Genomic DNA, 27,149 nt, shown 5'->3' on the forward strand with positions numbered 1-27,149 from the left:
TCACCAATAAAACAAAGAAGTAGCCAAACCACTTTTTCTGCACTACCATGCAGCCTGAACTCCCCCCCCTCCCCTTCACACACACGCACACACATACACAAAAGCCAACTTCGCGCTAAGTAGCGAAACTTGGCCAACCTGAATGTATGTGTACTGCTGCACTGCACCCCTGCCGCACCGATCGGAAACAGTAACCTCCAAGTTCATTACTTACGTTCAGCGGGAATCACCTCCGGTTGTATACTTGATGACGTGGTAGTCCTAGTCTAATCTCAATTTCGTCCGAAGCATTTCGTACATTTGGCCCAGAACACCTTTACAATCCTACTGAATGTACCGTATAACTGTAGATCTAATTTAATCGAAAACGGAAGCAGTGTTACATGCTTTTCTGGCACTTTCGCTATGTGGTACATTTCATATCTTTCAATATACGACAAGTGAACTTCCGTGTGAGCTCGTGGGCCTGTAAACCATCGCTTGCATTCAGCAAAGTCGTCAAAGTAAAATAAACTTTACTGCCTCGGGGATCGTTGGGCTTCGTCCTCGGAAACGTCCTCCCAGTGGGCCACAATACATCGTACACCGGAAGCTGCGTATAGTTCCGTTGTTCGCTAATGGCACCGACGGCCATAGGAAATAAGGCGTCTGCTTGGTAGTGGCTGAAGCCACGACGGAAGACAGCACTTCGCAACTGAAGAACCGACCCTCCGGCAGCATACCACAAATGCATATCACCACGAAAGCAGAAGCGTGGGTCTCTAATGGTTGTCTACTGCTTCGCACGTGAATGCTTTTAGTTGCAGTTCAACGTGAACGTCAAATTTTGGTTGAGCTTGGTCGAAACAAGTTCTATTATGCTGGGTCATTTCGAGGAACCATTGATGAAACTGGAAGTTACTCCTTCGTACCACGGTATGTACTCCAGCTTGTAGAACATCTTTAGCTCTGCGGCTGTGCGTACTGCCGAACTGGAACTACTACGCGCAGGTTGCACACTCTGCTTTGCTTAATGAGCAGACTAGAGTAGGGTAGAACCTTGAATCTGAAGCACACATCCAAGCTGAGGGATTAACCAAGAACCGGATAGTTCTTATGGAAAAATTCTTTAAGGTTAAATTTTGTCTATATAAAAGAATTGAAATGAAACGGAAAGAATTTATTAATAGAGTAATATAGTGTAATAAAATGTAGGAAATGAAGCGGAGAAGCTGATTGAACAAAGAAATTTGGAAAACTTGAAAAAGTGAGTCCAAAAAATGAATATGAATGCGTCCCACGAAACGTGGTCATTCTTCACTTTGCAGGAGGTCGACAGCACACTGGACTGGCTGCGACATATTCCGGAATATAGAACTCTTGTGAAGGCAGATTATCAGATGCACGGAGTAGTAAACTGTGCTGAAGGGAGAATGTGATGACAATGATGATGGCGATGTCTCAGAGGCATATGTGTATATGCTTGCTTGAGGCGGCCCGCTGTCAGTAAGACTGGTAACCCTTCGGAGCATTTCGCGTCGTGACATTTTTCATTCTGCAAATGAAAAATAAATCCCATGCCCGAAAGGTTATAATACATTACACTCTCTGCGTTACGTTTTTATTTATTTTTATTTATTACATACTGCAGTCCGTAGACCAAGCAGGAGGGGCACAAAAAGGGAGCATAGCGAAAAAAGCCAACAAGTTATACAGCAAGTTAGAATACACAAAGCTACTGAAAAACAAGTCATACTAAATAGGATGCTTAGTTATACATATCTAGAAAAAAAGCGAACAAACTTCTAGAAACAGTTTGAAGCACAAAAAAGTAAAGCTACACAGTTGAAATAATAAGATGAGGTAATCTAGCATTGAAATATCAACAGTGTTGATTACACAAAAAGATGCATGTAGTTTTCAAAGTCTGGAATGCCACGTTCAGGAAAAACGTTTGAAAGCAGTGCATTCTATTCGCTAATGGTTCTCGGAAAAAAGGAATGTTTGAAAAGGTTAGTACGTGCAAAGTAAGGTGTCAGATCATGATTGGGAGCATGCCTGGTTTTACTGGAAGAAGAGGGAGAGATGTATTTACTGGGATCAATATTAAACTGATGATTACGAAGCAGGAAAAGAAACTTGAGTCTGGCGATAGTTCTACGCTGTTTCAAGAGCGGAATGTTGTTGATAGCCATAAGTGACGAAGGTGAATCAAGATTGTGATAGGCATTATAGATGAATCTTAAACGTCCGCGCAATGACCTGTATAGTGATAACAAAGAAACAAGCACTGCTAAAGACAGAGCACCTGCATTTGTGTCATATCTTGTAGTGCTCCATATTTTGTCTTGGTTGTTTTCTGGTATGTCCTATCAAGGCGCCCCATAATCCACTTTTGCTGTATAATCCTGCCACGAGAATTACAGGAAGCCCCAAGCATAAGGGAAAGAAAAAAGTTAGTTTAGATTCCACTGGAGGCGCAGTGCCAAAGAGACAGCGAAGCTGATGGGCACATGTAGTCCTCGCTTACATTTTTTTTACTAAGCTTTGCGAAATTTCTCATCCTTTCTTCCTCTGTTTCTTCTTTTTATGTCGTGTTTCTATTAGAACCAACTTTTTAGCGAAGGGTTCCTGTAATTTTGGCGCCTGAGCTTCCGCGCCTAAATGAATCTAAAAACTGTAGTGTAGACGTATCCCGCAGGAGTACGGCCTTTAGCTAGCATGGGTTCAGTCTTGGCGAGCCACGGAGCCGCGTTCACTGTCGCCTCGCGTGACTAACACCGCTGCACACGCACTTTTGGACAGCCAAAGCGCCGAGTGCAGCGCGGCAAGTACACAGCACCACTCTCAAGCAAATCGCAACACTTTATTGCCTGCGGGCAACGACAAAAACGCAGTACAGTGCCAGCCGGAAAAGGCGGTGGTAGAGGGAAAGAAGTTTATACACGTCACGGGCGAAAGTACAACACACAGGTGCCGCGAGCACGTCTTTGTGGGCAAAAAGGCTCACGGCGACACGTCGCCGAGGACAAACGGTCCCTCGCGACTATGCTGCGTGCTCTCACGATCAGTGACCACAGGGCCCGATCGCTTGAGCGAGGGTAAAGTACGCTCTCGTTGGCTTCGAGAGGTACTCATTGGCGTTTACGAACACGCGCGAACACACCGCATCGCTCTTCGGTCCAGTGCTCCGATGGGGCAACTAAAGGTAAGCGTTCGCCACCGGTGCAAGGCACCGTTGGCGAACTCGTCCGGGTGAGCTCCGAGAACGAAGAAGCTGACGGTCAGGAAAGAAAAGGCATGCTCATACTTCGCTGTCTGTGGAGAGGATATTTCACTCCCGCCGGATGCGCGAGCGCAAAACGTCTCGCGGGGCTCGTGCGGTGCCACATTCGACATCCGATACAAACCAGTGCCAGGTGAGAGAGGTCAACGTCACTACCACTCTTCCAGCACCAACGGACCGCGGAGAACGAGAGAGTCATGTTAAGACATGTAGACTGCAGAAGTAAGCGAAAAAGCCCGCGCAATGGCGACGGGCTAGCCTCAATAATCACAGTACACGCCCCAAAAATGTCCCTTCCACCGAAATGCAACCGCCGCGATAGGTATTTGATTCCCGCGACCGTCAAGTCAGCAGTCCAGTACTAGATAGACCAATGCGGTGGTTGTTATTTGGAAGCACGGAGGAAGGAAATATAGAAGAAGACTTGCCCAGCCGGCACGCAGGGGCGGCGCCAGGATGTTTTTACTGGGGGGGGGGGGGGGCAACCACGAAAAGTGAGTTCCTCCGGGGACGGGGGGGGGGGGGGCAAGCTAGCTCTGCTCCTACTAGGTTTTCAATATATGCTTCCGGGCACTTGGGTGGGCATAGGGGGGGCAGGCGAGAATTTTGGGGGGGCTCCAGCCCACCCTTGCCCCCCTCTGGCGCCGCCCCTGCCGGCACGCTACGTGAAAAGTGTGAAGGAAGTGACATCATGGCGGCCACATTCCCTGGGTACTATGGCGGCGTTGCTATGGATACGTGTTGAGCAGTGTAGCTGGTCTAGCAGTGAGCCGCCGCGGCTGGCGGCGGCATGTGTGCCTCCGCAGGTCTCGTGCTGAGCCGTGGCGGACAATAACCGTGCTCTGTGTCGCGTTATTGGTTACGCAGTGTTCTCCTGGTAGTTAATGTACTCCTATAGCAACGTTTATAAAATTGGGGGACCCTTAATCTTCACCTTTAAGAGTTGAACACGATAGTGAAATCCGGCCCCTAGTGCACCCTTCAACCGCTAAGTACATACTTATTCATCTGTTTTGGTACATACACACGGACGCACACAACACTACGCACACAGGCTAGCGCGTGCTATTATCGCCGAAAGGCTGGTTTTCGTGGTGACACCTGTCGAACAAAATGCGTTAAAGGGGCTCTGGAACACTTTTTCAAGTAACCATGGAATGAATTCACTAGAAGGGCTATTGCCTCACGAATTCAACGCCGCAAAATTTTTAAGAATCCGTCCAGTGCGAGTGGAGTTACAAAGGTTTGTCGCATGCTGCAATTGCATTATCTCTTCTCTCGTCCCGAGGAAGGCGCTGGTAGCTAAGCAGGAAGGGATGGCAGGGCAAACGACCTACCGTGCCTCATGACCTTGAGCACTTTTTTTTTCTTCGAATGCACAGCTTTTTAGTGTGATCGCGTGCGCACGCGTGGACAAGTAGCGACCTTCTGCGGCTATCTCGATAACTTGATTTTTCGGTCACCGACGCACAGACGATTTTTCACTCACAACCAACGGGGCCGACGCCGGCGGCGGGTTTTCTGCAACACGTGCTCTTTAATGCTGTCGCGTTAAAATATTTTGTCCGCCACGGGGCCTCAACAGTGTGTAGAACGGGTGCAAATATCCGTGTGTCGTGCGGCGGATGATGCGGATGAAGCATTTGAAATATTCAGCGATATTGCGTTGGACCCCATGATGAAGCGGAACGACAACGAACGCCTCCTAGGTCAATGACGGTTGTGCAGTGCTCCTGCTTGTGACAACGGACGAAACTTTTGTGCCCAGCAAGACGCAATGAGGACCATGTGCACATACGTAGTTTTGTGTTCAGTATGTGTGCAGTTACAACTTACATTTGCGTATTAAAACAACTTTTCTGTTCCGCTTGTTATACTCGCACCCAGCATTGTAAGCTCAGCGTTAGAGCAACTGCATTCAAGTGTCATTTGCACCGTGCTCAAAGTCACCATGGTGGCAGAATGCTGACGCCGGTGAGTTTCACGCGGAACACGGGCAGAGTGGCCGGGCGCTGCCTCGGCCGCATGGCGGAATGCAACCGTAGAGGAAGGCGCCCGACCGATAGTGTTGTCCGTACAGTGCGGGAATTGATGACGTGAAAACACTCGCCGTTGTCAGTGCATCTAGCGCGCGTTCTCTTGTACTTGCTTCGTTGTCGGTGAGCTGTACTCAGACGAAATGATTTTGCTGAAGATGTCGCACTGGACCAGAGTATTGAGCCTCGTTCCATTGGTTTCGAATCGTCACGACACGCACGCTGCGCAGCCTACGTGCTTTCCGAGCCGGAGAGAGAGTCGTGCCTTCTGCTTTACATTCGGATGTAAACAAGAGAGGAGAATTTGCCCGTTCACTATGGCCAACTTCCGGCTTCACCACGGCTTCACAACGAGTGATGTCAGCGCATCTCCTAAGTTGTTTCCTTCCTCCCTGCTTGGAAGCCTATAAGGAACCAGCGCTGGAGTTTCCACGACCACCCTAGCGGTCAAAGCGCGCACTTCTCAGCTGCTCCCTCAGACGAGAGTGGCGGCTGATAGAGGCGGTGCGGGCACGCATTGCCGTACAAAACCAAATAGCGCTGGCTGTACTGCTGCGTATTCAAGTGCAACAACACATAGAGGGGAATTGATTGATTTGTGGGGTTTAACGTCCCAAAACCATCATATGATTATGAGAGACGCCGTAGTGGAGGGCTCCGGAAATTTTGACCACCTGGGGTTCTTTAACGTGCGCCCAAATCTGAGCACACGGGCCTACAACATTTCCGCCTCCATCGGAAATGCAGCCGCCGCAGCCGGGAATCGAACCCGCGACCTGCGGGTCAGCAGCCGAGTACCTTAGCCACTAGACCACCACGGCGGGGCACACATAGAGGGGAAACGTATAGTATAGAGTAAAGGGAGGACGCAGAAAAAGGAGGCGGCGTTGCATCCAAGGAAAAAAAAAACGAGAAAAATTCTGCTCTCGCTCTCTTGTCAAGTGCTATCAGGCTCGTTTCTGAACCGAATGACACGTGTCTGCTATATTTATTTAGTAGTGAAGACTGCGCGATGGCCTTTCGAGCTGTTCTTTCCAAAATTAAGCACGGCAGTGGCGCACGCGCGTGCTCTCTGAGAGGTACACTGCGGCCGGTCGTCTGGACACGAGCAGCTGAGGTATGTCGTAACTCTCCGCCAGGTGCTCTTTTTCGGCACGCCACCTATCTAGCGCTGGTCCCCCATGGCTTACAAAATCTGATTGCACCGTAACAGATGCTTGTTTATATGCAAACTAACCATACTCTCTACCCTGGTGTGTCGTGATAAATTTATGGATATACCAACAGCACGTGCACCGCACAACAACGAATAAAAGTACACTCGCCTGGTGAAGCTGTCCCAGTCGACGTGGTGGAAAAACGGGTGCTTCATAATTTCGTAGAAACCCGTCGAACGGCATCCCAGGCGAAGCCGTGGTCTCTAAAGGAAAAATTGTAGTACGTCAAAATTGGCAATGTTTAGCTAGTAGCGAAAAAGTTACTCTCCATATGGTACACACATAGACTTCATTACCGCACTGAGTACATTGTACAGTCCTTTTATTACCAGAATTTCTGTGCGAAAGGAAATCCAAACGTTGTACTATACATAAGCATGCGAAGCTAATTCGGCCAATCTCGTCGCTACTCTTTCGCATGCTTTTAATATTGTGCAATGTAGCTGACCGAAAGTGACATGAAGAAGAAGTTAACTTCATAAAAGGATAAGTAGCGTAATACTTCATCGCTCTTCGGTCATTCTTGCGGTGTGAATATTCTCTAAAGCGGCTAGGTTCCCTCCTCTGTGACTTCTTTAGAAAGCAACATGGGCTGATTAGAAAATGAGTCGAGTCAGAGCAGCTGGCGTCGAAATCCCCCAATGAAAACGTGAGCGCTTGCGCGCGTGGCGGGGTGGAGATACAGGTGTGTGCAGGGGGTGAAGGTTTATCGCAAAAAAAAAAAATGCACGAATGCACCGCAAGAAATGCTAAAGGTCATACTAAATCAAAGTATGGAGCAAACTTTACCCCCCCCCTCCTCACCTCTTATGTGACAGGTGGGGGGGGGGGGGGGCATGCGAACGCCCATGGATACAGGTAGGGGCAGCGTAAGCAAACGGCACCCACTGGATATTTTCGCTAGCTACATAGCCCCGATGATACTCGTCGGCAACGGTAGTCCACCACTCGCGAGCATTATATATCTCCACCCCACACTTGGCTTACGTTAGTTTCACTCCTTTTTGCTTGCGCTCATTTTTACTGATGAGCACGTACACTCACCAACACCCGCTCTCACTTCCATTAACGTTCATTCTTTCCATTGGTCTCTCACTATAACGCTCTATTATGACGCTTGCCCATTAAGTGACTCCTTAGCTATGTTAGTGCTATAATGCACCATGAACATGTAGAAAGGGCAAACGAAGAATAAGGGGTGATTCTCAGCATTTGATAACATCTTAGGCCAACCAGTGAATTATTTGAAGGCTTATTGTAGGATATGTGCCCTGAAATCAGAGGAACACAAGAAAATCCAATGAGACAGTAAGAGAGCGAACTATCAAGTAGTTTATACGTTCTTGAAGCTGTCTTATATAAGCTTCTTCAAAGGGCACTGGGAAAGGGGTTTAGGGGAGTTAGATGATGTCCACATACAATGCATGAAAATTTCGATAATCAAGTTAGCAGGTTTCTAGCAGCTGGGTTCCCAAGTGAGGTAATCGCAGCAGCGGCTGATAATCTATTAAGTGGACTGTCTACCGTCCTTCATTGCTCGCCAGTTTTGTGTCGCAATAAAAAGTGTACCGTGGGAAGTGTCTAACCTTGCAGCGGTTTCTCAGGAAAGTGCATATATTCCATAGAAGTGTTTAAAACATAATTTTTTTGTCCGCGTTATGTCTCCTTTAATCGGTGGGAGTAACGCCCACAACAGTGATCGGTGTTTGTGAAAGTCGAAAGCTGAAACCACGGGTGGTTTTTGCAGACTTCATCAAGCTTGGCTATTGATAAAACAAATACCTCAGTGGTCGTTTTAGGCACGCACACACATTTTTTTGTTGTTTTCATGAGCGGTGGCAGATGCCGTAGTCGCGTTTCTCCGCCGTACAGTGCCTAGAATATAGTCTAATCACTATAATTTGCAGGCAAGCTCCCCACCGGCAGCACCACCGGGCACCTATTTGAACGCGTGAGAAAATGATACGCGAAAATTGGTCTCTAGCGCAACCTAAAGCTGCCTCAAGTGCATGAAGTATAAATTCAGGTTAAACGCGTTTGTTTTTAAGCAAAACAGGTCTACCTGCGAGGATTTCTTGTCCTACCAAAAGGTGACTGGTAAAATAGGCAAACGCAGGGAACTGTGAGATACGACGGCATCCGGTTTGACACACCACGCGGGTTAGCAGCGGCACGGATGCACTTTTGTACCGTTCCGTTGAAAAAAGCACCTCTCCGTGCAATGTCAGGGCTTTAGAAGTTGTTTTTTTTGTTTCTGCTCACCGTGACTGCGACAATGACCAGCTACGAAAGCCATGAACAGTAAGAAAAATTGTTATCGCACCATAATGCTTTTCAATGTTTTCATGCTGCTTGGGGGTATACTGTCAGTTTAGCTAGCAGATCCGTCTACACAGAAGACAGTTTTCATTGTATAATATGTTACCTTAGATAAGAAATCACAATTTTAAAGATATCAGGGGATGGTGATGACTCTAGCAGTAGGTTAAGAGTTCATTTGGGGATCGCTGCTTTGGCCGAAATAGTCGGTCGATCGGCATGAAGCGCCGCAATTATCGAGCGCGTTGAGATATCTTTCTGTCGTACTTTCTTTTATAGCATGGAGTGCACTATAAGATGCATTTCTTAGTCGAAGCCGGATGCTTATTTGAACGCTGATCTTGGTCAAGCTGCGTGGCATGGTGGCAAATAAACAGTACAGTAAGACATAGACGGCGCCGAAGAGTGGAAACCCTGCGCTTGTTTAACGCACTTATTGCTTTGTGTGCCATCCTGACAGACAGTTTGACCAAGATAAACGCAAACGAACTCGTCCAGTGCTGTGTGTAAAGTTATTGTAAAGTTATGCAATGGTTGCCGAACGAATTATGCGGGAAGCTTGGTAAAGTGTGCCCCGAAAAGGGTATATAAAATACCGCTTCAATGGGGAAAGTCATACGTGGGACAAACGGGACGCTGCGTTATTGGAAACGAGTCAAGGAGTATGCCTTATCAGTTGTAAATAGAGAAGAAGCGCCCTTTTCCGCCCATTGCAGTACATGCTTAGACAGCGAGCCTTTGCTAAAAAAAAATAAGATTTTAGGAAAGAGCAGCACTCAAGTCTAGGCGAGAACTCTTAGATGCTTTTATCATCAAAGCGAAGGGTTAAGACAGAGGGCAATTTACTGCGCAGGTTTGCTTGACGTGAGGTGCGTATAAATTTGTTCGCTTTCTCTCCTTAACCCATTTCCCTGTGACGTTTCAAGAAGCTGATATTAGCCTGCTTCAAGAACGAATAAAGCTGTGGATAGTTCACGCTAATTGTATCCTTCGTTTTTCCAGTGTTCGTCCGATTTCTGCGCACGTATCCTTCAATAAGACTTGCGCCAACTCATCAAACAAGTTTTAAAAGTGTACGTGAGCTAGTGTGACTCGCGAGCAAATATGGTGACCTACGAAAGCAGCTCGATTGCCTACCCTTGTTCCATCGTACCATTACGTTTACAACAAAGAAAACCTGTCACTGAATCAAAACGAAGTTGCCAACACAGTCTGTTAACTCCGCAGTCTGACCAGCTTAGTTCGCTCAACCTACGTTCATTCAACTAAACATTGAAATATATATCTATAGGTGCTAATTAGAAGACCACCCCTTGTGAGCCTTTTGTTTTCAGTTGCATTTAATTACCTCAACTAGAAGGCCACTGATGAGGCTTTTTGCTTGCGGAGGCATGTGCTTGGGCAGGATAATGGGGACGACCTCGGCGTCTGAAAAAAAAATGTACACAGATATAATATGAATGCAGCTTTTCAGAGACTTTTTTTTTTGGTTACGTGGCACTAGAGAAGTCGGCATCACGCTCAAAGGGACACTTAGTCGACGTGGATTGTTGAAACAGCACTGAAATCTCAGGGCTTGTTCCATTCCTAAGTAATAAAACGTGATATGTGGTCCAGGGGTTGCATGCTTTATAATTGCCACAAATTGCATACTGCCCAGTGTTTCTGCACAAATGAGCTAAAGTACGTTATATGCGCAAGAATGAGCGTCACATTAGCTTGTTTCATTCATATGTGCACTTACAGTCTCTTCTTCGAAACATTACTTAAAGACGTATTATGACTTTAGCTTTAAGGGCGTTGTTTTGCTGGACGACTGCGCGTACTTGCAGTGTAGTTTGAATAGCCAACTGTTTTCCCGTATTAAACTCTTTTTTGTAACGCCCTAGGGCCCTGATTATTAAATAAATAAATAAACAAATAAATCATTCGATAAATGATAAGTAACTAAAAAATAAATAAATATGACTGCGTTCTAAATAGCGAGAGGTATTAGGGTGCTTTTCTTTACCTATTATCTCATCATCGGACGAAACAAATTAGTTCGCTTTAGAGTAACCGCCATAAATAACGCACTTCCCACACTCACACTGGTACATGTAGTCCCGGTCAGCCCAGTGGTCCAGGTTGGTCTTTGCTGAGTAGATGGACATGGGCGTGTGGCGAACGTACAATACGTACGTCAGAATGCCCAGCGACCAGTAGTCGGACGTGCGATCTGCGTGGTAAGCGTACATGGCACAGCTTACGTGTACACGTTACTCCGAGGCTGCCGTGACGACTTTTTTTGTCAAACCAATGGTTATTGAAAGCCAATTTTGGGGGTTCACCTAATCCGTCTTCAAAAATATTTTATGACAGTGGCCCCTTCTGACTTCAGTATGCTTCACCATATTACTGCGCACTGTGTGACGGAGCGGACCTGTGTGCAGGGTTCGTAGCGGTCCTTGAAACCCTTGAAAACCCTGGAGTTTATAATAGCATTTTCAAGGCCTTGAAAACCCTTGAATTTTTTCAGGTCCTTAAATTTCCTTGAATCTCGTCAATAAGCTTCGGTTTAGCCAGTTTTAGCGGATTCCGCTTAAACGCCTGGCAACTATGTACTAATGCCAGCAAGGCATCCAATCCAATCCACTCCTGTAATTACTGCGCAGTACGAGAGTCTCGCGTGGTTGCAGCGGCAGTAGAGTGTACTAGTACTCTCTAGCGGTAGCGACGACCAAAGCTAAGCCTACCCTACCGGTGTTGTGGGTACATGGTCTGTAGATAGTCCGAGTCGTCTTCTGCAGCTGCAATATGCCGGGAAAATGCAACTTCCAGCACGCGTGGTTAACTGGTGCTGCTTATGAAGAGTGGATTTCTCCGGACACATCGAACTCGCATCGAGCTAAGTGCAAGGTATGTGCAAAAACATTCGACGTGTCGTCAATGGGGGAGTCTGCCCTCAAAAGTCACATGAAAATCGCAAAGCATGTGGAGAACATGACAGCAACCACAGCTCATAGTACTGTGCGGAGCCACTTCACAGCTGTTGAGAAGCAACGCGTCGAGCCAAGTCCTTCAAGTTCAACGTCGACGGATGTGAGCAGCCTGTGCAAAGCTCATGAGAGTGTGGTCGACGCGGAGATACTGTGGACCCTGAAAATGGTCATGGCGCACTACTCCTACAAATCGTCCGCACATACGGGGGACCTTTTCAAGAAAATGTTCCCGGACAGTGAAATCGCTAAGGCATTTTCCTGCAGTGAGAGGAAATCTGCATACGGGGTGTGCCATGGTCTGAGACCGTTTTTTCTCTCGTGCCTGCAACGCGAATTGGAGCAGTCGGACGGTTACACCATTCTGTTCGACGAGTCTTTGAACGACTACCTGCAGAGGAAACAAATCGACATTCATGTGCGCTACTGGAGCACAATGCCCGAGCGGGTGACCACGAGGTTTTATACGTCGGTGTTCATGCGACATTCAACTGCCGAAGACCTTCAAGAGAAGCTTCTGGGTGCCCTGGAAGATTTGCCGCTGGCGAGAGCTGTTCAACTGTCAATGGATGGCCCCAATGTAAACCTTAAGTGTTTTATAGGAATGCAGAAATACCTGCCGCAGAACCATCAAGTTCAGTGTTTGGACTGGGCACTTGCGGACTTCATACCATACATAACGCGTACAGGGCAGGCATTGTTGCCAGCAAGTGGGGCCTAGAGAATCTCCTTGCAAGCCTCAGTGCCATTTTTCATGATGCGCCAGCGCGAAGGGAAGGCTTCTCTACTGTGACAGGCCAACCAAGTAACATTTCCTCTCAACTTCGCTTCTCATCGCTGGGTAGAAAAAGTTCCCGTCATTGAACGTGCCATAACCCTCTGGGGTGACGTGCAAAAGTACGTCGCATGTGCAAAACAGAAAAAGGTGAACTTGCCAATGTGTGCGTCGTTCATCCAGCTCAGCGACTTTTGCCAGGACCCACTGCTGTTGGCCAAACTGAAGTTTGCTCTGGGCATCGCGATGATTCTAAAACCGTTCCTCACGGAATATCAGCTGGACATACCACTGGTGTTCTTTTTGAAAAGAGATCTCGAGTGCCTCGTGAGGAAGCTTCTTGCGAGATTCGTGAAGTGCCCGGTGCTGTCCGCTTCCACAGGAGTTGTCGGCATGCTGAAGATGGACGTCGCAGACCCAAATAACCATGTATCATCAGAGAAAGTTGATATTGGGCACGCTGCTGAACAAGTACTCAAAGCCGCGAAGGTGAGCGCCAAAGATGTATTTGCCTTTAGGATGGAATGCAAACAGTTCCTTGTAAGCACAACCAAGAAGATTCTGGAAAAAGCCCACTGACATACCATCTGCTTAGGAACCTGTCATCTCTTGATTCCCATCAAATGGCCTCAAAGCCAGATGACTGCCTTGCAGGCTTCAGAAAGGTCCTAGACGCACTTATTGCAGTTGGTCGATTGGGTGAGCATGAGCGCGATTCTGTCCTTGGGGAATACACAGAACTTCTGCAAGAAAAAAACACAACCTGCGGTAGTTTCACAAACACACTCTTGGCCTGGACGAGTTCTACCTTGAGTTGTTGAAGGGTGACTCATCCTACATGCACTTGTGGAAGGTTATCCGGCTTCTTCTCATCTTGAGCCACGGGCAGGCAACTGTTGAAAGAGGCTTCAGTGTCAACCGCCAGGTCTCTGTCGAACACCTTAAGGACATCCACACTCTTGGCCTGGACGAGTTCTACCTTGAGTTGTTGAAGGGTGACTCATCCTACATGCACTTGTGGAAGGTTATCCGGCTTCTTCTCATCTTGAGCCACGGGCAGGCAACTGTTGAAAGAGGCTTCAGCATCAACCGCCAGGTCTCTGTCGAAAACCTTAAGGACATCTCGTATGTGTCACAGCGAATCGTTTGTGATGTTGTAAGCAAGGCTGGTGGCATCCTGAACGTTGCCATAACGAAGGAGTTGCGGAAGTCTGTCGCAGCCGCACACAACCGTTATCGGGCCTACTTGGAGGATACGAAAAAACAAGTGATGGAGCAGACAAAGGCATCAAAGAGAAGCCACATTGAAGAAGAGATAGAGAGCATCAAGACAAAGAAGAGGAGGCTGGAAGCAACAATCGCTGACTTAACAGCCTCTGCCGACAAGTACGTTCTGCGGGCGGAAGCCACAAGTGACATCACTTTGATTGTGAAGTCCAACAGTTTAAGAAAAACTGCAAACAAGAGAAGTCCCTGTAACTTGCAGACATGGATGAGAGCCTGAAGGGGAAACTTCTGGAACTTAGAACCTGAAGGGAAGCTTCGGGTACTTAATATCTCAAGTCCACTGTTTGAAAATAGGCCCCTTTTGTGTGTATGTGTGCAATACGTCCTAGATACTGAGGCGAATCAGCAAAAGAGATGTTGACATCCGCAGGAAACAGTGGTATGAAACCTAGTCCCCTTTTGTGCGTGTGTGCAATGCGTCTAAATTGTGAGGTGAATCAGCCGAAAACAGTACAATGAGACCTAGTCCCCTTTTGTGTGTATGTGTGTGCAGTACGATTGTGAGGTGAATCAGCAAAATGGATGTTGAAATCAGCAGAAAACAGTGCAATAAAACCAGCATATATGAAAATTGTGCTTGCATTTTCTTCCTTACAGTAAAATATGTGCTTCCATGCTGTAAAAAATTGTTGTTTTTCTACAGCCTTAGAAAAATGTTATTTCTCAAGTCCTTGAAAATCCTTAGTTGGGGCCTTGAAAGTCCTTAAAAACCCTCGAATTTTTTCCTTCGTGGTCGCTATGCACCCTGGTGTGTGTGTGAGTGTGTGTGTGTGTGTGCGTGTATTTTACGTGAGATGGCTGTAAAGCTTTTGTCACAGTTTTGTACGACATATGCTAGCGCGTATACTTTTTCATGCTTTCATATTTGAAAACCAAACACAGCTAAAAATTACACCATCACCCATTATAAGGAACCATGTGCGAATGCGAAACAGTGGTAATGTTCAGTTGTGTTCCCATGTGTTTTTTCCATTTGTATGCATCCGTCTATGTTTCATTTGTGTGTGTAGTTGTATATGTTGTATACTGCTTACGCTACCCTTCCCCCTCCCATTTGTGTGCATTACCATGTGTGTGCCGCAAAGTGAGCATCCAACGCATCAAGAAGAGTGCAACGGAGTGAGCGCAGCATTATTGGGACCCAAAGTACACCCATATCTCAAGTTTGCGGAGCGAGAACAACGCCGCACTGCGTCTCTGGCGGCAAGCTCAAGGAAACAGACCTACAATCTGCACCTTTCATCCCCGTCACGACCCCGTGACAAATCGACCATTATCCCCGTTACAACCACATGACATATGGACCATTAGGTACATTTAACGTATTACAGACAGAAGCTTACCTCGAACTTTCAAACACCGTAATGTTGTGGACTTCGGAAATGCATTTCGCGTTAAGTCGGGCGTTGTTGTCGTCTGCTGCACAATGTGAACGTAATTGACAAAGGTTTCTGATTCGACTACGTTCGCTTTTCGAAGTGCTCATCCAGCTGGGAGGTTTTTGTTCAAGCTGTGCGCTGTGCTCTAAGTGCAGCGCGGGAGCACTGCATGTACACGGAAGCGAGTGGCAGCGTGGCAGAGAGAAGAGAAAATGTGTGACGTACATCCCCCCATTTCATTTTTCATTCGCTGACTGTCGAGAGTGGATCGTTCGGTTCGGGCTGTCACGGTGGATGGACGTGTTTTTTGAGCGCTCCGGATCGACTGAACAGATAAGTGTTTTTGCATGTTTTGAGCTTGTCTTTTTAATTATAAGGCAGCGTTTGAAATCTTCGTAGCACTTATTTTATGGTACGGCTTTTTCAGGGGCCAGTCACCAGGTATTTCTTAGTTAGTGTGGGTGTGTGTTTGAATTTTTTGTTGTTTTTTTCTTTTGCCACCCCGTGGGGGACGTGCGCGTACGTTGAACACGTAAATTTTTGTAGTAGAGCTTAGACTTTCTTTTTTTTCGTAGTGCAGGGCTAGAGTTTAGTAATTATCGAGTATAGGGACAATTGGTGTCAAAAAGACATGGTTAAAAAGACTGTAAAGTGTTCAGGATGAAAAGTGGGTTTGAAAGTGAACCCAAGCGTAGAAGCGGATGAAGAAGAGGCTGACGCGAAGTGTAGGCAATGTGAGGTTGAGGAAAAAATGGAGGAAATGATGGCTGCCCAGAGTGAACTGCTGATGCGAATCGCCGAGCTGGAGACTGCGTTGGCGACACAGCAAGAGAAAACGAGGGCAATGGGAGAAAGACTGAAGTCCGCCGAGGAAGCACTAGCGAAGCTGAACAAAGAAGCGGCCTACGAAGAGAACAGTAGGGAACCGGCAACCAGAACGGTGGAGGAGGAAGAGCAAGCAAGTTTGGAAAAAACAGGTTCAGCCGGTTCAATCGTCGCAAGGCCCAGCTTCAGCGAGGTAGTGGTGGGGCTGGGAGGGGACAAAGCAGCCGGCGTCGCAGGTGCAAGTAGCCCCCAGGTGCAGGACACTCCAGCTGAAAAGTCACAGCATGTAATAATCGCCGGGGACTCCAATTTAAATCGATGCACAGAAGCAATCAAAGAGAGGGTAAAAGGTGACAAGAGGGTTGCAGTAGGGGCGTTCCCAGGACGCAAGCTTGAAGCAGTCATGAGGCGAGCGAGCACAGAACTCAAAACTACAGCTGATAGACGAAACCTCGTGATAATTTCAGGCGGTTTAAACGATGTTTTAAATGAAGATACAGCAGGACTAGCAACCACACTGGCGAAAGACGTCGATGACATGCGCGCCACTTCTCCTAAGGTACAGGTAGTGATATGCACGATAACGGAGGTACCGGTGCGTGATAGCAACCTGCAAAGAGCGGTTGTCAACGCAAACCGAGAGATATGGCGGATGAATCGAGAGAAAGGCTTTGAGGTGGTGGAAATAAACAGAGAGGTGCATAGGTGGGCTGGTTTTCAACAAGACAGAATTCACTTCGATGGGCGGCTCGGTCATGAGGTGGGTTGGCGACTTGCAGGACGCGCAGTAGCTTTTTTTGGGAGCAAGCGAGCCCTTCGGGGTGCAGGATAGCTAGTAACGAGGAAAACAGCCAGGGAGACTCTTCAACAGGTGGTATGGACAGATACGATTCCAAAGTGGCACCAATATCTAAGATAGGTAGAGTCCGGGGCATAAATAGACGTAACCACGAGCGCCTACCCAATTCAGACATAGGGTATATTAACCTGCAGGGTGGTAGGAACAGGCTGAAGTGGGAAGAGATAGAACAACAGCTAAGGAAAGAGAGGCCGATGGTATACGGTTTTGTAGAAACACATCTCAGGGACATGGAACAACCTCCGAACAATCCGGACTATGCGTGGGAATATTGTAATAGAACAGAAGGCAGCAGAAAGGCGCTGGTATTGAGACATTCATTCATAAAAGTACAGACTGACAAAGGGTCAAGCAGGAGTGCAAGGAACATTTATGGCTAAAAAGGAAAGTGGCAGGTCAAATGACACTTCTTGGTTTCGTGTACTTGTGGACGGGAGCAAAGGCCAGAGAGGAAAACCAGGCAATGGTAGAGTGTATATCAAAGGACATTCAGAAGTTAGGAAGACAGTGCGAGATAATTTTACTAGGAGACATGAATGCGCACATAGAAGATATAGATGGGTATACTGACCCAACAGGCAAAACGATCATGGATATGTGTGAAAGGCTTGATTTGATCATTTGCAACAGTACCGAGAAGTGTGAAGGGCAAATAACGTGGGAGGTAGGAAGGCTGCAGTCGACGATAGATTATGCACTGATGTCACATAGGATGTATGGTAAGCTCAGGGGAATGCACATAGATGAAGGTGGCTCCAGAAGTCTGGGTGGTGATCACAAACGTATCAAGCTAAGTTTTGGAAGAGCAGTGAAAGTGGGAAAGAGACAAGACGAGCAACTACAGAAAAAAAAATTATCCAGAAAGGCAAATTGAAGTAGCCACTGAACAAATTGAGAAAGTAATCACGGAGGATGATAAGACAGTGTGGAAATACACGAATCTACTTAGACTATTTGAGCTAGAGCTTGCTAAGACGCGTGACAAGTCACCCCAGAAAAGAGGACACAAACCCAAAAGTTGGTAGGATGAGGAAGCTAAGAGAGCCATAGCAAAACGTCAGGAAGCCTCTAGGGAACACAGACATGCTAAGCAGCGGGGTGAACCGACAGATGATGTTGAAAGAAAATGGGAAACCTTTCTAAGCTGTAGAAGGGATGCATCCCTTCTGATCAATGAAAAGATTAAAAGAAAGAAAGCTCAGTGGCCGGCAGAAGTACATTAAAAAGATAGAAAGGCAGCTGCGAAATTTTGGAACCATCTAAGCTCCTTAAGGAATGAGACGAGCCTGGAGCAGTGTTTTATAAATACAGCCCAAGGTGCTAGGCTAGAAGGGGACGAAGCTATTGAATGTATAAAAACAAGGGTGACAGAAAAATTTCAACAAATAAGTACTTTATGCACCACAATAGACAAGGACGAATAAAGTGGTGCGATGGCTCCATTTTCACAACGAGAGTGGGAAAGGGCTCAGAAAAGGGTTCCTAGTAGTACATCAACAGGCCCAGATGGCATTCCAATTATGTTGATAAAGACATTAGGTCCAAAGTCTAAGCAGGCTTTGAGAGAGGCAGTGAGCAAAATAATAATCGATAGTGAAGTTCCCGATGGATGGAAACTTAGCAGGATGAGCATGATCTATAAAGGAAAGGGGGACAAAGCTGACATAAACAACTACTGTCCTATAACAGTGACATCAGTGGTCTACAGGCTGGCGATGCAGATTATAAAGGAAAGACTGCAGGCGTGGATAGAGGATGAGGGGGTGCTGGGGGAACTGCAGAATGGGTTTCGGAAAGACAGGAGGTTGGAAGACAATCTGTTCTCAGTGACGCAGTGCATCGAAATAGCAGAAAAGGAACACAGGCCCCCGTGGCTAGCATTTTTGGATATCAAGGGAGCGTACGATAGCGGGGTTCAAGAGGAATTGTGGGGAATACTGGACACACTAGGCGTGGAACATGACGTCACTAATCTTTTAAAGGATATCTATAAAGGTATCAAGGTAGTTATAAAGTGGAAAAACAGGTATCCAAGCCTGCAGAAGGGTCCCCTGTCACCCTTATTATTCATGATGTACCTACAAGGATTAGAGGCCAAATTTGAGGGAAGTGGACTGGGCTTCAAACTCTCTTTAGTCAAACAAGAAAAACTCATTGATCAGGCACTACCAGCATTAATGTGCGCAGATAGATGATATAGTGCTAATGGCCAACAACAAAGAAGATTTGCAGAGATTGATGGACATCTGCGGTAATAAGGGAGATAAATTAGATTTTAGATTCAGTAAGCAAAAATCAGCAGTCATGATTTTCAATGACAAAGACGGTAGTGAGCTTAGAATACAGGAGGTCACGCTAGAGATAACTGATAAATACAAATATCTGGGCGTATGGATAAGTAATGGGACCGAGTACCTGAGGGAACACGAAATATACGTGACAACTAAAGGTAACAGGAATGCAGCAGTGATGAAAAATAGGGCACTGTAGATTTACAATGGGTATGATGTTGTGAAAGGAATATGGAAAGGGGTCATGGTTCCTGGGCTGACGTTCGGCATTGCGGTCTTGTGCATGAGATCAGAATTTCAAGCAAGATTAGAAATTAAGCAACGTGGAATAGGTAGGCTTGCTTTAGGAGCTCACGGGAATACACCAAATCAGGGAGTACAAGGTGATATGGGATGGACATCATTTGAGGGCAGGGAAGCTAGCAGCAAGATAAAATTTGAGAAGCGATTGAGAGAAATGGGGGAGGAGCGTTGGGCTAGGAAGGTTTTCAACTACTTGTACGTGAAGAATGTCGATACAAAATGGAGGAAGCGAACCAGGAAATTGACTGGTAAATACTTAGAAAACAGCAGGTGGCCAAACAAAAAAGAACTATCGGGTAAGAAGAAAGGGAAGGAAATGGAGACTGACATGTGCAGAATGGGCATGATTAAGAAGTCCGCACTAGAGATCTATCGAACTTTTAAGCAGGAAACTGCCAAGGAAAGGATATATGATAATACTCGGGGTAGTTCTCTACTTTTTGAGGCCAGAACGGGAGTACTGCGAACCAAGACATATCGGGCCAAATACGAAGGGGTAGACACAATATGCAGTGCGTGTGGAGAGGAAGAAGAAACTGACGAATACTTGATAATGTTCTGTAAAGGGCTTCACCCTATAGTTCAGGATGATGGCGCAGAGTTTTTCAAAGCACTGGGGTTTAGGGACCGGGAGGGCAAAATAGACTTTAAGCGGGTAGACTTAACTAGAAGGAGGTTCTCTGATTTGTGGCTAAAGTCAAGGCACGAGTGAAAATTAAACCCTTCACTGCAAAGTACGAATCCTGAAACTCACTTTTTAAAGAAAAAAAAATAAATCTAGGTTTTGGTTCATTAAGTATTACGGCTTGATGGCGCTAGCCACCGCCCTATCTAAAGGGTACAGAACCATCCATCCATCCATCCATCCATCCATCCACCCACCCACCCATCCATCCATCCATCTATCCATCCATCCATCCATCCATCCATCCATCCATCCATCCATCCATCCATCCATCCATCCATCCATCCATCCAACCATCCATCCACCCACCCACCCACCCACCCATCCACCCACCCACCCACCCACCCACCCACCCACCCACCCATCCATCCATCCATCCATCCAAGGATGGATGTAACCTTGGCATGAAAGACGCGGAACCCGTAACCTTGGCATGAAAGACGCGTAAGCGCAACCTCACAATTATGGCAAAATGAAACAACGTAGCAGCAGTCAAAGGTCGTACCAGTTCGAAGTCGCTGCGGCACTATGTGTCAGTGTTTCTTGCAGTAATATTACAGCTCATATTTAAATAATGTATGAGTAGTTAAAATTTTCAATGATAACCCAATAAACGTTCAGTGCCCCATTTTCTACCCCCTGTTGACTCCCAAAACCCTTAACATTTCTAACATTTCTCATTTCCCCAACAAAACATTTGCAAAGTTTTCTTGTTCTTTCATGAAATCGCAAAAACCAGCATGTAATCTGAGGGCTTCAAGCTACCCCAACAAATTTACTGCATTATGCTCGATGCAACGATTGCACTCTTTCAGAGTACGCCATTGCAGTAAATGAGGTGAACAGAGTGGCATGAGTGTTTGGCAACTCAGACAATCATCACCGATGCTTTCTGCACCGTGTCGCACTTCCATCGTGTTTAGGACGGCTAATTTTGCCATACATATCTTACACTCAATATGCATCATACGCTTCCACACGCATTGAGACTGCTAGGCAGGCGCGCGTATCTACAGTACCAGTTTGAGAAATATTGCACAGAAAGAAAACACTATGGTTACCGTATACTTCCATTCTCAGCACTTCCGGAGCCATGTAAGGTATCGAGCCGGTCCGACTGCTCGACGTCTTGCCATGCTGCGGAAATGAAGTTTTCATGGATGATTAACAGCATAAGCGAGCAACAGGAAAATCGCAACACATGAAGGACAAATTTTTGGCTTCAACTAATCAGTTAGTTCAACTCCTGCGTCCTGTCAAAATCTATGCAATCTGTCCTGTGTCTTGTAACGAGTTGCAAATTTCAGTGACGGTGGCGTTGTACGCGAAGAACCCACTGCCGTCGTGTGTGCAGAAACGTGGCCCTTGGAAGTGCATAGGTCACATGCATAATTGCGTACGCCGTTTGCCAATAATTGCTCTTTTACCATAGCGTACGTTTTCCGATGACTAGTGTGCAAACTGGTCTTACTATAGTGTTGGCTTCTTTGCATTACCGAAAAACAATGCTGTGAAGCCAGCTTGCATTCAAAAGCTCGCGTGAAAATTTTAACCCTGCTAAACCGCCAAGTTTGTGTACACTTTGTGTGGGTTTCATAGTGACGAAGTACACTGTTGTGGACGCATCAGTCGCCCCTCACCGAGCAGAAGGAGAAGTCGAAGAGTCGTGCGGTGCCACTCATGTCGATGAGGATCGTTGTCGGCGAGATGTTGCGGTACATCACGTCTGCACGACATACCATTCATAAGGCGCTAATGATGACATAAAATGATATATCTGATATGGTCCTCCTTCAAATACAAGTGTCAGAACAGCTGTGTAAGTGGCTTGATTTAATTGACGTATGAGTACATTGCCATCCGTCTAACGGCTTGTGGAAAAAGGAGTTTCCCGATTATTTACAGCGTCATCACGCGTTATTCAATAGAAACGTGAAGTATGACCCTCGATAATTTGGGAAAATGAGACTCAAACTAAGATTTCATAATTGACGTTTTTTTCTCGTAACAATGCGGAGCATTTTAAGCTACATGTAGGAAACAAATAACAACTAATACAGGTATAACAAGTGGTGTAAAAATAAAAAAAAACGGCACCCACAGCTGCAATTGAAACCAGTGTCTTTTGACTGTGAATCGGGCACTATGTCCTTGCACAAACTATCAAATGAGTCGCGCAACTCTTACTTGACGTCACATCGCCAGCTACTTATTGCCGCAAAACAAGCGCCTTGACCCTGACTGGCCTACATTTGCTGAACATTCATGCTGCGGCTGTTACGAGCACTCCCCTCTTCTATTATGCATTGACAAGTTAGTTATAATGTCCATTGCAGTGGATCTGGCTTGCATATGCTCAATGAAAATAACAATAAAGTCAAAGGAAAATATTGTGTAGGTGTTGTGTGGTTCTGGTGTTTGGAAAGCGTTGATAGAGCCCAGTATGAAGATGAAGAAAATACCTTTTGGGGCGCCTCGAAATTGTGCGACTGCTCTTTTAAGGAAAACTAACAGAAATAACCCCCGACATTTGGTGCATTCGGAATAGCTAAGCTGTAACAGGACAAAGCAACCCAACGTTGATTAATCTAAAAACGCCCGCGTAAAATTTTGTGGCTCAGGGAAAACTGCGGTTCAACAGAACACTGTTTCCTTTAGTTCACCTTAATCATAGTATATGTTCATGCTAATTTCTTTTCTAGTTCCCTTGTGCCTCTGTGTCTAAGGTCATTTCTCAGTCATTTGCTCCATGTTCGCTTATTTCTAATCTCACTGATGAATCGCCATTGCACTTGATAATGGTTTTTGATACCAATTACACTCACTTCTGTTACCATTTACATATCAAGCAGTATACAGAACCGTCCGCTTCCATGAAAATCGAGAATGACACTTGTCGCAAAAATGTCATATCGCGCTTACCACACATGGGAACTACACTTTAGAACTGAACATGAAATCACAGTTGGGCTGGAGAGCACCGCCCACCTCTGTCGTGGATGTACTTGAGCGCGTACGTGACGTTGGCGACAATATTCACGATGACGTCATCTCTCAGGGCGCCTTCTTCGAGGAGCGACTGGAGCGTGCATCCTTCATAGTACTCGGCCACGAAGACGTAGCTGCGAAACACGAGAACATAGCATGGCGTTTCCGAAAAGAGATATACTACATTCAAACCTCAATATAACGAATTAGGATATAACGAATAATTGTTTATAACAAAGTAAGTAATCAAGTAGTTTTGTCAATGATGCAAGTTTACAAATAGTCGCTTATAACGACTTTTCAGATATTGTCTCAGCCGGCTTGTCTTAGCCAATTCAGATGTTCGGAGAAGGTGGCTCAAAACATGACCAAATCGTCTAAGTAGACCAGACAGATTTGTCACTTTAAGGCGGCTAACAGCGTGTCCATCTTGCGCAGGAAGGTAACTGGTGCATAGCAGAGAGCAAACGGGAGCACTCGAAATTCATACAGACCATTCAGCGTGACAAAGGTTGTTTTTTTTTTCGCGGTCGTGCTCATCAACCTCGATCTGCCAGTAGCGACTTTTCAAATCAAGGAAAGAAAAATAGTTTGCTCGCCGCAGCCGGTCAAGAGAGTCATCAATACGCGGCAGTGGATAAATGCCCTTTTTGCTACATTTCTGAGCTTTCTGTAATCAACTCAGAAACGAAGCGTACCATCTTTGTTCTTCACCAGGATGACCGGTGAGGGCCATGAGCTGTTAGAAGGCTAAATAAAACCATCGTCAGTCATTTTTTTCACTTGATCATTGATTACTAGGCGTTCTTTCTGCGAGAAACGGTATAGCTGTTGGTAGTGCGCATCATTGTAAGTGATTATTCTGCGCTGCGTGATTGGCTTCTGACTGACTTAGACGATCGAGCAGAGCACGTCTGGAATTCAAACAGCTGTGGCAAGGCCTTCTGGTTTTCTTCCGAGAATGCATTGTTGATGTCAACATCAGTTGCGGCTTTTCCATTGCAGCTTTCTATTGACAACGCAAAACACTCGATGACGTCCTCCAAGACTTCAGAGTAGGCGATGGCAGTGCCACGGAAAAGGCGACGATGTTCGTTTGTGAAATTTGTGATCATGACCTCACTTTGACCATTCTTAATCTCAACGATGCCTAGTGCCACAGGTATTCTAAGTGGTAGTAACAAGGAGACGTCGCACTCGGCCAGTGTTTCATCGTCGCCTGTGCCCTCAGAAGTCGCCTGGATCATGATACTCGCACGAGGTGGTATTGTGACGCTGTCGTCGGAAACGCGAAAAACGGCTGTACCGCGGCGGGTATCCTTTAACGTATCGCGGGTTGTACAAACCGAAAAGCAGCGTCTTCTCGAGTATAATATGGCACCGTATACCCGAAGGAAGTCCATTCCGATAATCAATTCGTGGGTACATTCACGTAGCACGAAGAAGATGACAAAAAAAACGTGGAACCTCGTTTTTGCAACCTCGCAGGGCACACACCAGTGGCTTGATGAAGCCTACTTCCGCTGTGTAAACGTGTGATTCTTTCCAAGGCATGATAACGTTTTTCGGTCGACTTCCCGATTTCCCGCCAATATTACAGTAATCGGCGCCAGTATCTACTAAAGCTGCTACATTTCGAGCGTTGATGAGCACAGGAATGTCATAGAAAAGTCACCAGGCTGAGATACAAGCGTCGTCAAATCGCCGTCGGTCCGAAGTCACGTCGAGTGGTGGTCGAGGTCTTCAACACGTCGAGAATCAGCAGCCTCGTCTGGAGAGGTCACTGAAGTCAGTTTTTCAGGCGAGGGCTCAGAGATTGTCCTTGCAACGTCCGATTCCTGTTGCCCGAATAGGATGGTGGTCGTGGTGATGGTGAACGCAACTGACGCCTGCCTGGTATGCGCTGCCGAGCGAGAAAATCTTCGGATCTCGGGTGGTCGCCTCCTGAACCAGGGATGGGGAGAATTCGCAGGAAAACCCAGAAGCCCAAGTCGGCGGTACTGACACTCTCGGTACGCGTGACCCACCTCACCACAGTGTAGCAAAGCGGTCGCCCGTCGGGCATGCGCCAGATGTCGGATTTACGCGCGACGGGTCGAGTGTCTTCAAAATATTAGGCACCGCCTGCAGACTGGAGCGTGGCATACGGGGTGGCTGTGGGTATCGGCGCTGGCGCAGGTGAGTAGCCGCCTTCACTGGAGGTGTCACCGCCGACGACACGGTGCGTCTCAGGGCGTCGGCACACGCCACGCTTTGGGAATTACTGGAAGGTGTGAACGGCTGAGGTGACGCGCTAAGCTTAACAGGTGTCTCGCGACGAGGTGCACCGAGCGCCTGCTGGACTTCGTCTCGTATGAAGCTGGCTATGCAGCTAGTAGTCGGCTGCTGCTGCGCCTGGTGCAGTCGTTGCTGCTCGTCGTGAACAACCGAACGTATAAGCTCACGAAGAACTTCTACATCTATCGAAAATGATCCTAGCCCGATGGTGTAGGTAGCATTCACTTGCCGTTCATACTGGTTCCGCTGCTGCAGCGCCTTCTCCATGGCGATGGCTTCAGTGAGAAAACTGCGCAACCGTATTGGGTGGACTACGAATGGGACCACCAAAGAGCTGCTCCTTCACGCCGCGCATCAAGTGACGCAGCTTATTGACTTCCAGATTGTTTGGATCGGCTCGATTGAAAAGACGGACCCTATATCCTCAACGTACATGGCAACACCTTCATTGGGCATCTGAACGCGAGAGTGTAGGGCCCAATCCGCCCACTTGCGACGATCAGGGCTCAAGTACGTGTCCAGAAGTCTGTGACAGAACTCGTGCCATGACCTTAATGGGAGGCCCTTGAGGTTCTGAAACCATGCACGAGCACCGTCCGAAATGCTGAAGTACACGTTCCTGAGCTTCGCCATTTCGTCCCAACCGTTGAAACGTGCTCGAACTCCACCAGCTAGTTTTCCACATATTCAAAAAGGCCACCGTGGAAGGTACTTCGCACCTGCGGTTCTTGCAGCGTATAATAAGTGGGCGAAGCTGCAGTGGCTGCAGCTGCAGAGAGATATGGAAGCAGTAGCACCCTCAACACCTGTCGATGTTCTAGTTGTAGAGCAAGGTGCAAACTCGGGGGCCCGACCCTGAATTCTCCGGCTAGCATGGTGTACTGGCGTAAGCTCCGGTTTCTGGCTGGCGTTCCTATGATACTGGGAGGAGTCTGTTGCGTATACTACCCAGAACCTCCACCAATGAAATCTCACGTTCTAATTGAAAGCGATGTTTATAAAGCAGCTACACAAGCTCAAATTTGTCCCGAGATAGGTCGACACAGAACAGCAAAAAAAAAAAAAAGGCACGAGTACGAAAACTAGTGTGTTTTCGTCTGCCTCTTTCACGCTGGCAGATAAAGCGCGTGGCAATATTTCCTTTCTGTATACTTTTAATAAACGCTTGTAAAAAACATTATTAAAAATTGTTATGAAGATCTTGCTCCGCGTTTTGGCTTTGTAGTCTTACCATTTAGACGAGGTGAAGAATGACTTGAGCCCGACGACAAACTGACATTCGGACAGTGCCTCCCATACCTTGCGCTCACGTTCAACGGCTCTTTTTTTCTGCAGCAATGAGACAAATACTCGACTTGGAACGCGGTGATGACGAAATAATAACAAGAACTTTATATACTGTGGCGCACAGAAAGCTTTCAGCACATTGGTTGAAATCGAGTGGCACAGAGTAAGCGTGCATGTTCGACTATTTCGATGGGTTCAAACAAATGTGCTCCCCAGACTTGCGCAAGAAGAAAAGTTTAAGGCAAAAGCCAATCATTTATCATACTCGCACTTGTCGGTCCGCGCCCTAGAATGGTGCCAGGTATGGCCTCTGTTCCTCACACTCTCCCGGCAATTAGGTGATGAACTGGCGGCATATAGCAACAGTTGTAATGCGAA

The 27,149-nt window shown here is 46.8% G+C and overlaps 1 protein-coding gene and 1 pseudogene across 1 annotated transcript in view; one reads left to right on the forward strand and one right to left on the reverse strand.

Moving 5' to 3' along the window:
* Window positions 1-942: 942 nt before the first annotated feature.
* LOC142814420 (uncharacterized) overlaps window positions 943-27,149 on the reverse strand; it is a 66,246-nt gene continuing 40,039 nt past the window's right edge. Inside the window, exons 7-14 of the mRNA XM_075893179.1 lie at window positions 26,716-26,813; window positions 23,208-23,341; window positions 21,860-21,945; window positions 21,281-21,356; window positions 10,927-11,055; window positions 10,186-10,265; window positions 6,627-6,721; window positions 943-1,045 (exon numbers count right to left, since the gene is read on the reverse strand). Of these exons, the coding sequence (XP_075749294.1) occupies window positions 943-1,045; window positions 6,627-6,721; window positions 10,186-10,265; window positions 10,927-11,055; window positions 21,281-21,356; window positions 21,860-21,945; window positions 23,208-23,341; window positions 26,716-26,813 (801 nt within the window). The remainder of the gene's footprint in view (window positions 1,046-6,626; window positions 6,722-10,185; window positions 10,266-10,926; window positions 11,056-21,280; window positions 21,357-21,859; window positions 21,946-23,207; window positions 23,342-26,715; window positions 26,814-27,149) is intronic.
* Window positions 11,766-14,094, forward strand: LOC142814010 (uncharacterized; annotated as a pseudogene).

Source organism: Rhipicephalus microplus, chromosome 4 (genome assembly GCF_043290135.1).
Source record: "Rhipicephalus microplus isolate Deutch F79 chromosome 4, USDA_Rmic, whole genome shotgun sequence".
NCBI classification, from domain to species: Eukaryota; Metazoa; Arthropoda; class Arachnida; order Ixodida; family Ixodidae; genus Rhipicephalus; species Rhipicephalus microplus.